This window comes from Aquila chrysaetos, chromosome 6 (assembly GCF_900496995.4).
Source record: "Aquila chrysaetos chrysaetos chromosome 6, bAquChr1.4, whole genome shotgun sequence".
NCBI classification, from domain to species: Eukaryota; Metazoa; Chordata; class Aves; order Accipitriformes; family Accipitridae; genus Aquila; species Aquila chrysaetos.
Window position 1 is genome coordinate 25,976,722 of NC_044009.1, and position 16,099 is coordinate 25,992,820.

Here is a 16,099-nt window from a genome sequence, read left to right on the forward strand (position 1 = left end):
AGACTTTTTCTTCAACACACTGCATTCCTGTCTGAGAATCAGTCTTCATGTGTTTGCCAGGATACTTGTAACAAGGGTATTTGGTGCCCTACTGAGCTTGGGCCATAATGTTTGTTTCTGTATTTGACTATTTCCTTAGCATGCATTTAAGACCATTTCTCTTGGTAATTAATAAATAGGATTACAGGTATGAAAGCTTTAGCAATAAAACTTGTCTCTGCCCAGTGAGTTGGTTTTCTAGTAAAAGCTTAAACTGAGACCTGTAATTTGTTTGAATGGGGTAGAAGTATCTACTATACTTTCTAAATATTGGTCTCTGATTATTTCACTGTCTGCTTTAGAAAATGATCATAAGTATTTGTGTATCTGCATTAAAGTCCTATTGGACAGAAAATACTACAGAAAGACTAGTTCAATTGAAAAAGCTACCATCTAGCAAAAGCTTTATCTTTGCTACACTAACATGAATGTTAGCTCATTCTCTCTGAGGAGGTGGCAAACTGCTTTTGTGGTATCTTTCTCTTGCACAGAACTTTTCAAACCTGACTGATGTGAGCTGCAATAACACAGTTGAGAATACCTGGCTTGGGAAGCTGTATCCTCCCTCTAGCAGTGTAGGTCTTTAGTTCTGATAGCATTGCAGCCCTGCTTTGTCTTTCTGTGCATGGTAATAAAAGTGTGGGGAGGATAGTGAGATGGAGCCAATTAGAAGAGCAATTTTGCAGTGCACAGCATTTGGAATCCCACTCCAGAAGCACTGTCCCCAAGTACAGATTTAGGGACTGAGGCTCTGTGTACAGACTTGTAGAGGCATAGAGCACTGGTATACTCTTCATGAATGGAAGTGTCTCAGAGTGCCAACACTCAACATTAGCATGTATCTGAAGAAGGTGGAGAACATAATATTGCAAACAGCTTTGGTTTAGAATTCTCTAGTTCTAGCACCTTTCAAACATAAAGTGTTTTTCCATGTAAAGATACAAGGTGCCTGTATAAATGTTTGGATTCTGCTGCAGGTATCTTACTTCAGACTGTCATTGGACTATATCCTCATGTGCAATTAGTGCATATAACAAATTACTGATAAAATGGGTGTTGTGCTGTGGGGGTGGGGAAATGTGCACGATGGTGCTTTCTGGATAGGTGGTTTCCCTGTTTTATAGGAAAGGTCAGTACATAAATGGGAGAGAAAGTAATATTAAGCATTTAAGTGGGTTTTTTTTTTTTTTAGATGGGTTTGCAGTAGTTGACTGCTATACTTTGTTCCTGTGTGCAGGAAAGGGAGTTCCTGAAGAACTACGTACAGCGGATAGTTGATGTCAGGCCTAATTTGGTCCTTGTTGAGAAGACCGTGTCCCGAATTGCCCAGGACATGCTCTTAGAGCATGGTATCACTCTGGTCATCAACGTCAAGCCGGTGAGCATTTCCTGTCAGACTGGGCCTTGTGGTGGATCTCTAACTTCTTGGAGCAAGCTCCCTGGAGAAAGCAGAGAGTTGTCTTATTTTCTCCTCTAACCAAACTTGGGCTCTTTTTTTAATAGTACTTCTCTTCCAAGAAGTCAAGACAGGCAAACCTAGAGTAACTTTACCTCAGCTCTTCACAGCTTACTCTGCTGTGTCCTTGCTTAGTAGGTCCTTGTCCCCTGGTTTGGTTCTAGTTAACTCTTGACTCCTATTTGTAGCAGATCCTGCGTGGGTCCTCAGTGATCCCTAGAGAGCCTCTCTGTCCCTGTGAGGCAGGGTACAGACAGCCAAACAGAGAGTGGGTTTGTGAGTTGGCTGAGCTCCTGATAGCCAGCACTCTGCTGAATGCACTGTACCTCCTGGAACTTTTTTCACTTGAACAGATCCAGATATCCCAAGGAAGGGCAAAATCTTACCTCTCACTGGAAATATTTACCCAACTGCTTTTTTAAGTTTCTTGTATGTTGTGGGTGACTGGGTTTAACCCAGAGTTTGCATCTCAGTGAGAGGTTTCCTGGATCACGCTGGCATTTTTTTGTTGTTGTTGTTGTTTTGGTGGTTTTTTTTAAGAGCAAACTAAGGATGCTAGTGTCCTCTTTACACTGTAGATTCTTACTGTTTTTTCCATTTTTACAGCAAGTCTTAGACCGGGTAAGTCGAATGACCCAGGGAGACTTAGTGATGTCAATGGATCAACTGTTGACCAAACCGCGTTTGGGAACCTGTCATAAATTTTATATGCAAGTTTTTCAGTTGCCTAATGGTGAGTAAAGCTTGATGTGTCTTAGCTTGTGTGTGTGAAAGGATAAATGCTTTACTCCTCTTAACTAGATCTGAACTGTTGGGTGTCTTGTGTGATCAAGTATTATTCTTCCTACTAATTTTTCTTCTGTTACATCTTGGAACTACAGTGAACTGACTGCAGACACAAAGGCATGATCTTACTAAGATGAGACACACTAGATTTTAATTAGGCTGGCTTCTTCCTTCCAAACTGTTTTTTCTCTTCCCACCACCTTGGACTTTGTCTAGTCCAAATTTTTGTTCAAAACAGGAAGGATTAATTTCAATGCAGGATCAGATTTCTCAGGGCTTCATCAGCCAACTGTTGAAAATATTGCAGAATGGAGATTTCGTAGCCTGTCTGGGCACCTGTTCTGTTGCTTAACCATCCTCAGCATAAAGAATTTTTCTACATAGAAACAGAGAATCATGGAACAGCCCTGGTTGGAAGGGACCTTGAAAGATCATCTCGTCCAACCCTAACATATCCAATCAAAACTTGCCTTGTTGCAATTTGCGCACACTGCCCATTGTCCAGTCATTGTGCAGTGCACCTTTGAGAAATCCAGTTCCTTTTTCTCTGTAACCCCCTTTAGGCAGTGGAAGTCTTCACAGGAAGAAGGAAAAAATGCTGCTTGACAGGTTACCAATGGTACTGGCACACATAGATGCTGTTGATGCAAATCTTTGTGGAGATGCAGTCTTTGCACCTCTTCTCTTTCGACTTCCCCATGCCCTCTTCCAGCCTTTAAATTGCACTCAAAATCTTGTACGCTTTTGACTTGTAAGGATGAGCAAATGTTCCTGGGAGGATAGTGGTTCTTTTGCTTCACTGCTGCAGAGTCTACATGATCTTGGAATACACTGTTTAGGCCAGTGTGTTCCATGTGGCCTTCACTTGGACTTTACGATGACTTGTTTTACAAAACAGGAGAAGTTTTATAGAAAATGCTTGTTTTGCTTGCAAAATTAAGTTATTTCAGTACAGTGATGTGAATTTCTGCAGCTGGATTGTGCTACCAATGTTACTTGCTCTTAGTCGCTGTTACAGTCTCTTCAGTGTGTGAGATACCTAAGAGCAGATTAATTGTAGTTGTCATCCTAACTTCTAGGGTTTTCTTTTTGTTCTAGATCAGACAAAAACCCTGATGTTCTTTGAAGGGTGTCCCCAGCACCTGGGTTGCACCATCAAGTTGTGTGGTGCTGCAGAGTATGAGCTGGCCCGTGTGAAGGAGATCCTGATCTTCATGGTCTGTGTGGCTTATCATTCCCAGCTGGAAATATCTTTCCTTATGGATGAGTTTGCCATGCCCCCTACTCTGACCAAAAACACCTCCTTTCACTCCCTTATTGAGGAGCCAGGAGATGAAAATGAACAACAGAACCTCTTCAATGGTGAGGATTTCAGCACAGCAGTCAGAGACATTGAACTATCCTCTGAAAAGCTGTCTGTAATCTCTGAGTCGGTGTCCTCTGATGAGGTCAGCTTGCTTGAACAAAGAGGTTTATTTGAGAGAGGTGACCAAGAGAACAGTCAACTGGAAATGGCGTCCTCAAAACATCAAGAGCACCACAAAGTGGAGTCACTGTTTCCAGTATTCAACTCTGTACCTCCTGGAATACCCGAAACATCCCTGCTGCCCCTCCATGGTATGGACCAGCACTTGGTCACTCTGGATAGCCAAACTTTAGAGTCTCTTCAACAGGTGGATGATCTACAGGACTCCAAGAGTCAGATGAGAGTCTTTAGAGACCCTCTCCAGGATGATACTGGTTTATATGTCACGGAAGAGGTAACTTCTTCTGAGGATCGTCTCAAGACTTACTCTGCAGCATTTAAGCAGGAGTTGAAAGATGTCATTCTCTGTATTTCTCCTGTAATGACGTTCCGTGAACCATTTCTTTTGACTGAAAAAGGCATGAGGTGCCCTGCCCGGGAATACTTCCCTGAGCAAGTTTACTGGTCTCCTCTCCTCAATAAGGAATACAAGGAGTTGGAGAGCAGAAGGAAGAGACAATTATTGCGGGATCTCTCCGGACTACAAGGGATGAATGGGAGTATCCAAGCCAAGGCTATCCAAATCTTACCTTCTCATGAGTTGGTTAATACTAGAATAGCAGAACACCTAGGTGATAGCCAGAGCTTAGCCAGAATGCTGGCTGACTATAGGGCCAGAGGAGGGAGGATACTACAAAAAACCACGGATCCCTTTGCCCAAAGTAAGGATGTGTGTAGTGTCCCTACTGGAAAAACTGGGTGCAGAATTGAAGAGGATGAGAAGGGACTGGCTCAGAGCGAATCCTCATGGTCTCATAAGGTAAGATTCAAAGCTATGTTACTGAAAACCCAGGTTACATCAGATACAGAAGGTGTAGTGTCTCATATTAAATGTTAAATCAAAGTTGTTGTGGTTTGGGTTTTTTTTTGTTTGTCTTGTTTTGGGTTTTTTTTGGGGGTGTGTGTTTTTTTTTAATTTTGGTTGGGGTTTGATTTTTGGTTTTTGGGTTGTTTTTTGGTGTTTTTTTTTTTTGTTGTTGTTTTTTTGACTGGGTGAAAACTGCATTTTAGATTGCAGTGCTCTGGGCACTTAAACAAGTCAGTATAACAAGGCACTATGTGGATATAAGAAAGCAGAACACAAGACTGACTACAAAATTTTCCTGAGAAGGGAAGAGGTTGTGAGACTACTTTCTGAGAAATGCACAAAGTCAGCTAAGGATCAGTATATTTATGTTGCCTGTTCAGCTCAGTTGTACATGACTGATTTCTGAAAATGAATACATGAAGGGGGAGCAAACTTAAAGTTCCTGAAGCTGAGCTTTCTTGCTGCTTGTATTGGTGATTTCTAAAAGCGTAGTATTTTCATCTTCAGAGGGATTAATGTCATGGAAACAGCAGTAGGCTGTAATTACATTAAAGTATTTGTTTGTAAAATTTGGGTGATCTGAAGAAATGTGAGAATCTCATAATTGAGTCGGGGAATCTTTGAAATTTCAAAACAAGGCAGTATGTGCTTGTAATTGAAATACTTAGTTTTGGGAAACTGCCATGAAAGCAACTAACTTGTATCTGAGGAGAAGGATCTTGGAACTTTCTTGAACTGGAAGCTGTTCAGGAAAAAAGTCTGTGAACAAGAGCAGCAGAACTGATCTCTTGAAATAGTCAAACGTTTTGGTCCCTTAGCCAATCAGCCCCCAAGTTCATGAGCAGAAGTCACTTTTCAATTGGTGCTTAAATGTAAGTCTGTGTAGCTTCACAGGCCATAATCTTACAAACTGTAAGAGTAGCCTTTGCTCTGGATCAGGCTGGTTGATGCTGTTTTAAATTTATTCGGTGATCAATGAAAAGTATTTGGGAACTTCATAGTTCTGTAGGGTGTGGAAGGGGAAACAGCTTCATTCCAGCAGCAGTGTGGTAAATCTCTTCACAGACGACAAAGTTGGAAGTATTTCTATAGCCTGAATGAGTAACTGAGGTATATATATTGGCAGAGTTTTGCCTCCAAGGTGTCCTGAACTGTACAGTGCTTTGGAGACTCTGGATGTTTGTCTTGGGGCTTTTGTTCTTTTATGTTTCCCTTAGCTTCCTTTCCACAGAAACACAGGTGTGTGCATTGGTTTCATTATGCATATTTCTTATGCTGTTCTAAAACTGGCAGTTAGCAATTATACATGGTACAAGTCTACCTGAAGCTCAGAGATAATATAAGGTTAATCTGTACAAAAGGAGCGACCAGACATTTGTCTGTAAATAAAACTACTAGAACAGAATTTTGTCATCAAGAGCTGTGTGTGGATGGAGGTGTCTGTAACCAGTAAATGAGTTGTTTTCTCTCTACCAGGTGGATTGCCTGAGTCCAGTAAACCATCAGAGGCTCTGTGTTCTCTTCAGTAGCTCTTCTGCTCAGTCCAGCAATGCTCCAAGTGCCTGTGTTAGCCCCTGGTATGAAAACTACTCCTCTACACCTTGTATAGTTGCTATCTTTTTTCCTAAGTCAAAGTCAGTGCTCACCTCATAGCAGTATTTCTTTGAGGACTCCTTAGTAGATTGTGCCTGTCCTGTAACAGGAACTGTTGCCAAAAGAATTTTGTCTTGCCTGGTCAGGTGGATCCAGAGCAGTATCCCATAGCCTTTGTAATCCCCAAGGTGTGAATGAGAAAGCGCAGCCTAAAACTGAATACTTTAGTTGGTCCTTTCACTGCAGGGTGTGCAGTATGTGTGGGGAGGGCACCGCATGCAGTCTTGTGGGGAAGAGTTAGTGTATATAAACACAGAAGAATGTCCAAGCCCAAAAATAAGCCTTGAGAGAATCTCAGAATACTTCTAGACTGTATTATCTGAGAGTGGCATTTGAATGTATTGCTATCTTTCTCTTATTATAGTCAGCGGTGTTAAGAGCTTTAACTATATTTCCAGCTTAGGGGGCTGTAATTTGTTAATTGTATGCAATTTATGACACGCTTCTAGCTCTGCTAAACAGGACAGGTCTTGGTGTTTCATCGTCTAGCTCAGGTGAAAATGTAGAGATGGGTCTCTTACAGGGAACGGTCTAGAGTTCCTGTAGAAGTTTAGGAATGAACCAAAGAAGGTGGTGATAAGCTCACTAAACAGCAACAATAAGAGGATGTAAATTACTGATATTGGAGATGTCTGAATTGTGACACTTAAACTGATACTTACACATTTTAAGTGGCTTGGTCACCTCAGGTGCTGAGAAAACAAAAGTTGCTACTAAATCTTCCAGAGGATAAGGTTTTCTGAAGGCTTTTTCCGTCTTCTGGATGTACCCTTTTTGTAACTGTTTAAATGTTAGTGTTTGAGGCTTCAAGCTGTCTAGACTTCTGTGCCTAGATATTCTTGAACATGATCTTCAACAGTGTAGTTGAATTGTATTCAACTTTTAAATGTCAAGTTTAAAGTTGTTCTAGTAGGACTCTGATCTCATTATTAGCAAACTTGACAGCAGGGATCTAGGAAGGGTAGTCAAGAGAAAAAAAAAAAAAAGCTTTTAAAGGTATACAGGGCTGAAAAACAAGCCAGCAGTGGGTGCCAATCTGTGCACCTAAAGGCCTTTGCACAGCTAACAGTGGCAGCATCCACACTCTAAAGCTTTTATTTCTCTGCTTTAGGATTGTGACCATGGAGTTCTATGGGAAAAATGACCTGACTCTAGGGATTTTTCTGGAGCGCTACTGTTTCAGGTGAGGAGGAACTTATTCTAAATCTCATTCTAAACAAAACCAAAGCTGTTGATAGCTCTGTGAAGTTGACCTGCTGCCCTCTTCATAGACTCTACTTCCTGTGCACTTAGGAGAATAGCATGCAAATCTGCAGAGCCAGTTGTGTCCTAGTAAATCTTACCACTTAAATCTGTTGTTCCCTTTGCTTTATTATCATACTGTAGTGAAACAGGAACTGGATTTAAGAATCCACTTACTCATGCTCACTTCTTACAAGCAAATACATCCACTGCTTTCCCATGTCAGCACTATCCCTCTTATTTCCTTTAATGAGGAAGTGGAACAGATTAGGAAACAAGACTTACAAGTTCATAAAGACAAATGTGTTCACTTAGCACTTTCTCATAGCGATTAGCGCTATAAGGGCCTAGTTAAGAGTCTGAGCATGTATTCCAAATGGCTGTTTTTCAAGACGAGCAACTGTACTGATTACAATTTTCTGAGGTTCCTATTTGAACTTTCATACGAATTCTGGAAAAAAACCCTACTCCTTTAGCATTATCTGAACATCTCAGAGTAAGACTTTGTCATATCTGCAAGGTGGCTAATGTAAATGGTCCAGAACACTTTTAACCCTGGCAAAGTACTGTGTAATTTATTTCATCTGACAGGTGCAAGTTGTTATATTTCAGTAATAACCAGAACTGCCAGAATCCCATATAGAGTCTCAGCAGGCTGTGAAGCTGGATAGGGTAGCCTGTGGCTCTGCAAAAGACAATATTACTTTTTCTCCATTGGCCACTTGTAGGAGCAAAATGTTCTTAATGTTCAGCCCTCTCTGGAGGAACAAGTATTTCTCCTTGTGCTGATCAATGAGGAGGTGGAGGTTAGCTGCCCACTTTTAAGTTCTTGTTTCTCTCTGCTGAGTATAGTGTGTGCTAAAGTGAATGCTTCTCAATCTCCATAGTTTCAGTAATTAATTTTTTTTTTTTTTTTTTTTTTTTATGAGCAAGTAGGATCTGGGCTTTTATAGGCTATTCCTGTTTTTGAAGAATTCCCTATTTCACTTTGGTACCGAAACAATTCAGCTTTTATTTTTCTGTTGTCAGTCTTTCCTCCCTGACTTAAAAGAAACCCATCCAAGGAAAGGTCATGGGTTTTTCTGTTCAAAGAGGTTATATGGCACTATTTTGCTCGCCTCTTCCTTCAGGAGCTGAAACATTACCGTTTTGAAAGCTCTTTGGCACATCTTTGTCCTCAGTAGCCTTTGCTCTGGTATGCTGCCCAAGTGGTCTTCTAATTTGGTGCGAAGCACTTCCAGGTGCTTGATCGATGTTTTGTGGACTATATAGAATATAGTCCAACAAGAATATGTTGGTAAAAAGTAATTAATTGTAAAAAGATTGTGATAGCAACCAGTATCCAGTCGCTGCTTTTGGGACCTATACAGCCATTGCTGGCAAAGGAACTTCCCTACATGCTATTTCTAAATGAGTACAATTCAATCTGCAGAAACAGCCTTCGCTAAAGGCTTAGGAAACTTGTACAGCAAAGATAAGTAGCACTATGATACTAAAAGGCATATTAGATACGTTGAACCAGTTCTTCAGCAGTGCCTAGCATATGATCATAAGTGTTTCCATTTCTCTCTGTAAGGCCTTCCTACCAATGCCCCAGCATGTTCTGTGAAACACCAATGGTGCACCACATTCGTCGCTTTGTTCATGGGCAAGGCTGTGTGCAAATTGTGTTAAAGGAGCTGGACTCCCCAGTCCCTGGGTACCAGCACACCATTCTTACTTACTCCTGGTGTAGACTGTGCAAACAGGTAAGGCTGTGGACTTGAGAATCATTGCTATTCTGATTTAGTATTCCTGTTGTGACTGGCCTTGCACGGAAAGGCAGCGTTTTTGAGAAAGTGTTCATCCCTGGAGTTATGGCTAACCTAGCACAAAACCTGTTACTGATACAGATGTTCTTGTGTATCTACAAATTCCTTTTGTAGAACTGGGGCTGTTGAGGGTGAAACATCTTGTGTGAGGTAGTCCTGTTGGACAGTGTCAAACCTGGCTCTGAGAGGATAGGTTTAAGTGGAGTTGATATATTGCAGGAAACTAATTTCTGACACATGGGAAAAAATTGAGTTGCCCTCTTAGAGGTGAAGAGTATGGTCCCTTCCCTGCACTGAATCAGTATGAGCATTAAAAGAACTTATGTATGGGGAAGGGCAGATGCTGAGACCTACTGGGTCAGTAATTGGCTAAAACCGCTTGGTATTCTTTCATCTGCTATGGACTGGGTAGTCTGCATTGTGTCAATGTGATGTCTAGACTTCCTTTAGTAGTCATTAGAAAGTAAGTAAAATATTCATTAGAGGAATGATAAATTGCTTTAAAAAAACACAAGATAGTAAGATTGTGTATTATCTGAGGCTTGTTCTGTAATTTAGCTAAGAAAACATTACCAACTGGATACTCATCTCTAGCCAAACATTGTAAAACTAAGAGCCTTCAAAGAGATGAGAATAAAACTTAATTAAAAAAAGATTCATGCAGTGCCTGAAATGCAAAACATCTATTACCCATGTGGATGACTCAGTTCACCAACTTATGCTGGCTTAAACATGGGTGTTGGATTTAAAGATACCTGGAGGAAGTTAATGTAATTGCTGAAGGCAAGCCTGATGTTGCTGTGTATACACCTGTTCTATAACCTTTTATTTCTGTGTGCTCATGTAAACACTAATATGTTTGTGGCTATTAAGTATGTTTAAAGCAGTGACTACTCTAAGCTTGCAAACACTGCTGAAGCTGAAATACACTGCAGAGCAATACCAATGTATTTGTAGCTGAAGAATCACCAGGGAAAAAGTATATGATGAAACCACTGCAGCTGACTGGGTTGCTGGAAGTTGTCTCTATGCAGAGAAATAGCATCCCAGGTACAAGCTTCTGTCAAGGATATGTTTTCACTCACCCAGCTTAGCACCTGTCATCATGAACTACCAGTTGTTTTTTATCCAATTTATTGTAACTATGTGTTGGCCTTAGCTTTGCATAAATGCAGTCTTTATTGTTTAGTATGTTTCAGGGTCATGGGTGCTTCTGGTACTAGAAATGCTAGATTGCTGTCTAGGTTAGCCTGTCCTTAATCTTGGTTGAAGGATGAAATTAGGACACTTGGCTTTCAATTTTTCAGGTGACACCGGTTGTTCCCCTTTCCAATGATTCTTGGTCTATGTCTTTCGCAAAATACCTTGAGCTGAGATTCTATGGGCACCAGTACACTCGAAGGGCCAATGCAGAGCCTTGTGGTCATTCCATTCACCATGACTATCACCAGTATTTTTCCTATAATCAGATGGTGGCATCTTTCAGGTGAGATCCATGCTAAAAACTTCCTTCTCTCTAGTACTATGTGAAGCATATAGCTCTAGTAGGATTCATCAGGTCTGTCTTTCACTTTGAGTACAGCATGGGATAGCATAGCTGCACTATAACCACAAGTGCAGGATTGTGTGCTGGCTTGCAGAGGGTATTGTGGGTGCCATCACTGTCCTGGATGGGGCGGGCAGTGTTCCTAAGAATGGCTGGCTCCAGTTCATGGTACAGAAGAGAAACACTTTTCCCTGTCTAATCTCAAACTTTCAGAGTTTTGTTATGCAACACGATCTGTGGTTGTACTTTTTGCCTAGGAGATAAATGGACAGGGTGTTATTGCTACTAAAAGTAACTAAAGCCCTGGACGCATTGACAGTGCCCCTTTTAATATAAGGGCCACAAACCACAATATGGTGTAGAATTACTACTTTGTGTGGAGAGTCTTGTTAATAGCTGTCATATTGCCTTCTCAGCTACTCTCCAATCCGGCTGCTTGAAGTGTGTCTTCCACTCCCTAAGATCTACATCAAACGGCAGGCTCCATCAAAGGTTACTATTTTGCAGGATCTCAAGGATTTCTCTCAAAAGTAAGCTTTGTTTTTAATGCCTTCCTCAGCTTACTTTTATTTTGGACTTCTGTTAGCAGAACAGAAAACCATTTTTGCTACTATAGATAAGACTTGCTAAATATTCTATATTTAATAGAAAAGTAATGGTTTTAAGCACATTTATGTGTGCAGGTACTCGTAAGGGAGGGTGGTATTGAAATCTTCTTTATAACCTTTATGTGCTCTGTCTGTACTAATCTCTCACCTTTTCATCTGGTGGCAATTCAGCTTAAATATAGCCAGGAGAAACTAAGATTCTTCTCTTCTCCATCCCTGAATGTTGCCCTGATATTTGAGTGATATAGCATGTTTCTGAATGACGTTGCCAAGTAGCCACTGAAATGTTGACCATCAGCTGGTATCTGAAATGTCACCTTTTCTTACAAAATGCCTTCTCAAGCACAGCTAAAGTATTTCTAATTCCTCCCTCTAATACTAAAAATGGAACAGAGGAGGTGGTGGTCCTAGAAGGCTTAATCTGAAAACTGCAGGTAACACTGTACCCTTGCCCTAACGTTCTGTTTTGGAAGATCTGATCAAGTTTAAATCCTGCCTTCAGCCTGGAAAAACTGCAAAGGCATTGCTCAGATCTATTGTCTGAACAGAACTGTTTTCATTATATTGGTCATGTGGCTACTAAAGTTTCTGGTGTGTAAAAGACATTGCCTTTGTTAGCTATTGAATATGATAACAGCAGACAGTCTGGTACCTTCTTGTAGTCTAAGGTAAACTACTGTAAGCCTAGACACCTTCTAAATGTAGGAACAAAAAAAAAAAGGGAGACAGGCATGATGGAAACTGTATTAAATCCAGCCTGACTGCTGTTCTGCCTGGTGGCTGGGTTACTGTATGGCTGATACCTCTGTGACTACCTGACTTCAGAAGCTGTGGAGCTTTGTTTCGAGCTGAAATAGTTACTCATTCTGTCTGAGCCCTGCTGGTGGAGGTGTAGTTTGCAGCCCCAGATTCTTCCTTGTCACATACGACACAACTGTTCCCCCTCTGCTAGTAATGTCTTTGTGACCTTTGTATTGCTCTCTGACAACTTCAGCTGCTAAGAATGGGTTGTGAAGAGGAATGTCAGTGTGTGTAATTTCTAGGTTTCTGCTATACTAATGAAGTTTTTCCAACTTTCCAGATAAATTCAGTGGGACAGCCTACTGTACAGAACACTGGCATATATTGTCTTTTGTATTCTTAAATGCTAACCTTGAACACAGTCATACTTTCATTAAAGAATGTTGAAGATGTTCCAAGTAGTCACAGCTTAACTGTTTGCATCCCTGTCGACAGGGTGTCACAAGTGTATCTTGCTGTTGATGATCGCCTTGCTTCTCTGAAAACGGATACTTTCAGCAAAACAAGAGAAGAGAAGATGGAAGACCTCTTTGCCCAAAAGGAGGTAATGGACTATTTCTGCATTGGCAGGCCATAGGCTGCAAAGTGTGTGGGGAAGCCACTTAGATCTAGTGTCATCTCTGGTCACAGAACACTGACAGTTTTTCTTCTGGCAGATGGAAGAGGGGGAGTTTCGAAACTGGACTGAGAAAATCCAAGCAAGGCTGCTTTCATCATCATTAGACACACCTCAACAGCTGCAATCTGTTTTTGAGTCTCTGATAGCTAAAAAGCAAGGACTTTGTGAGATGCTACAAGCCTGGAATAATAGGTAAGAGGACTTGTGTTGGAATCATGAGAAACACTGATACTGCGTTGGTTATAGAAGGAAAGAGGTTCTTTTGTGCTTTCTCTCCCTGTAGTGCAGTTGCTATATAGAGTGTGTTATGACAGCTTGTGCTGAATGTCCTCTACTGGTTAAGACCACAAAGCTGGTTGATTGGAATGGAAAATCATCTGAGGCCAGATAATATAAGTATTGTGTTGTAAAGCACAACTTGCATCTGAGAGGAGAAATTGTCATCTGAATAAAGGTGGAAGACAAGGGAAGAGGGGAGCATGGGAAAGCAATTAATTGGGTGAAATTATCTCAGAGGTGCAGAAAATGTTCTGGTTTTGACCACTTGAAATATAGCTTTGGTACATGTTGGCAACCATCTGAGTTTGCAGTGAAGACTAGTGAAGGCATGCTTGGCTGCATTCTAGTATGGAGAAACTTCATAACTTGTGCCTTTCACAGTTAATACCTGTAACCTATCTTCTGATTAATTTGGGTTTTTTTGTGTGTTTTTTTTTATTTGTTTTGTTTTGAAGATTGCAGGATCTCTTCCAACAAGAGAAAGGGAGAAAACGTCCATCAGTACCACCCAGCCCTGGGAGACTGAGGCAAGGTGAAGAAAGCAAGGTATGAGTAGCAGGCTAGAAGCTACTTAAACTTTTTTTTTTTCCTGGGGCAACACAATAGTCTTAAGACTGGCTTTGGTTCACTTAGTAAACTTGTTTTACTGCATCATGTAGTTTTCAGCTGTAGAAGCTTGAATTGCATGTTAGTATATGTATCTTTTCCTAAAGACGTGAACCAAGAGCCATATTACACAGAAGATGACTAAGTGTGAATAGGATTTGATGATTTCCTGTGGTGATTGTGTAGTGTAAATCCGAATACTGATAGCAGAGAGCTGCACTCATTGTCAGGCATATGCCTAGACAGGAAGGAGGTCACCTCATTAGACCCTAGGTTGTTGCCCATCAGGTTTTCCCTTGTGAAAAAGAAAAGGCAGGAATTATCAGGAAAGGCAGAGCAAAGAACACAGGGAGAACTGATAATGAATTTGCAGGTTCATATCTATTCTGTGATGTGTCTGATGGGAACTGGCTGAGGGGATGTATAAGTGATTCTGGACTGCTGCCTCAAGAGCTCTGTCTAAGGGTACAGTTGCCAGCATGCTGAACAACCACCCTTTTGGGAGCTGGTGCTCTGAGAAAATGTCCAGACTGCAAGGCAGTACAATATAAGCACCATACAGAGAGGCTGAACTCCCAATAGTTCTAACATTAGCAAGGTGCGCTAAGAAACGCCATGAGACCCTGGATTTGCTCTGTCCTTTCCACGTAACACATTTTTTAGATGCTAAAACGCACTTAACCTTAATGTAGCAGCGATTAGGTTTATATAGAGGAAGAGTGTAGTCTTTAAAGCAGCATACAGAGATTATAGCAGTCATAAGCATCTTGTGAAGCTGGGTTGCTGTTGCCTTTTCTTTTTTGTGTGGTGGCAGATACAGTGACAGTGCAGTGGGTGGGAGTGCTCTGTTGTGGTACATCTGCTTTTGCAAGTGTTCTACAGAGGAAGAGATACAGCTATAAAGAGCTTGGCATCAACACTGGTATTTTGTTACTCTGCCTAGATCAGTAGTATGGATGCTTCCCCCCGCAATGCTTCTCCAGCACTGCAAAATGGAGAGAAAGGTCTGTCATTTGTTTGTTTATTTCTTTTTCTTAAGCAACCAAAAGAAGCTTGCTGTAACCCTTTGCCTGACATAACATGGGAGCCTTTGTCAAATTTGATAATTTAGAGAATCCCCATTGAGTGAATCCCCATTGAGTCAGATGGGAATAAGCCAATTTCTAGCTTGCTATTATAAAAAGCATTCTGCTTCTTGTATGAAGCTGAATTACTAATGATACTAAACTGGCCAGCAAGGGTTTTCCTTTGAACTTGAGTTTAAAAGCTTTCAGAGGCTTTCTAAATAACTGAGTAACTACATGGAATTTGGGAAATGCCTCTCACCTCTTCTGTGAAGTGGTTGTGGGTGCTGAGACCTCTTATCTGTGAGGCATACTGAAGATTGTGTGAACTGAAGGTAGTGGGTATAAGTGTATGCATTTTCTGGAGGTTATGTGCTACATTGATCAGCTTGCCCATTTCTTTTCTCTGGGTGGCCTTACCTGCTTTCTAAGCAAAATCTTCTTGAAAGTAGACACTGGTGATAGCTTGGCCTGGGAGCAAGCAATATCTCTTCTGACAGCCATGTAAAATGCTTTCTTCTGTCCTTGTACTCTCAGAGGATCGTTTCCTGACTACTTTATCAAGTCAGAGCTCCACAGGCTCCACTCATCTTCAGCTGCCCACACCTCCAGAGGTTGTATCGGAACATATGACTGGTGCCAACACACTGTCTGAACAGGATACAACAAGCAGCTCAGAAGGTATAGTTCAGTTGTGGTCTTGTGTTCTTTCTCTTGCTTCTCTGTGGCAAGTGTACAAGATCTGTGATTTGCGATGCAGACCTAAGTTATTTCTGTTCCAGATGTGTTTGATGGACACTCACTGGGATCTACAGACAGCCAAGTGAAGGAGAAGTCTACTATGAAAGCTATTTTGGCTAACTTTTTGCCTGGAAACAACTATAACCCCATTCCATTTCCCTTGTAAGTACTGCATAATATATATGATGTACAAAATTAGCAGCCTGGTCAAATTTCAGAGCTGTGCATGCTTCCTTTACTCGGTATATAATTTAAGTCATCATTTGGGTTTGCCTCTGAATAAGCTGTAGAACTTCTTCAAGGCAAGAAGTTTTCTGTGTCCCTTCTAGGTATTTGTAGGTTACCTGCTTTTCTTATTAATGGTCCACCCTTGTGCATATACATATCAGTTTCTTCTCCTCCTAGCAGGCATGCCTCTCAGAACTCTTGTGGGAGCAGAAGGGGTGTTGTGGGGAAGGGGGAGAAAGGTGCCTTGTAACTTCATTGCTGCAGGGAGGGAGCAGAAACGTCCTTCC

General features: G+C 41.2%; 1 protein-coding gene across 1 annotated transcript in view; it reads left to right on the forward strand.

Moving 5' to 3' along the window:
• The window catches only part of PIKFYVE (phosphoinositide kinase, FYVE-type zinc finger containing), a 74,538-nt gene that overhangs the window by 38,925 nt on the left and 19,514 nt on the right, over window positions 1-16,099 (forward strand). Inside the window, exons 19-32 of the mRNA XM_041124535.1 lie at window positions 1,277-1,417; window positions 2,102-2,228; window positions 3,380-4,566; window positions 6,091-6,191; window positions 7,379-7,450; window positions 9,086-9,257; window positions 10,628-10,806; window positions 11,283-11,396; window positions 12,711-12,819; window positions 12,932-13,086; window positions 13,629-13,719; window positions 14,723-14,783; window positions 15,381-15,524; window positions 15,626-15,746. Coding sequence (XP_040980469.1) covers window positions 1,277-1,417; window positions 2,102-2,228; window positions 3,380-4,566; window positions 6,091-6,191; window positions 7,379-7,450; window positions 9,086-9,257; window positions 10,628-10,806; window positions 11,283-11,396; window positions 12,711-12,819; window positions 12,932-13,086; window positions 13,629-13,719; window positions 14,723-14,783; window positions 15,381-15,524; window positions 15,626-15,746 — 2,774 coding nt within the window. The remainder of the gene's footprint in view (window positions 1-1,276; window positions 1,418-2,101; window positions 2,229-3,379; window positions 4,567-6,090; window positions 6,192-7,378; window positions 7,451-9,085; window positions 9,258-10,627; window positions 10,807-11,282; window positions 11,397-12,710; window positions 12,820-12,931; window positions 13,087-13,628; window positions 13,720-14,722; window positions 14,784-15,380; window positions 15,525-15,625; window positions 15,747-16,099) is intronic.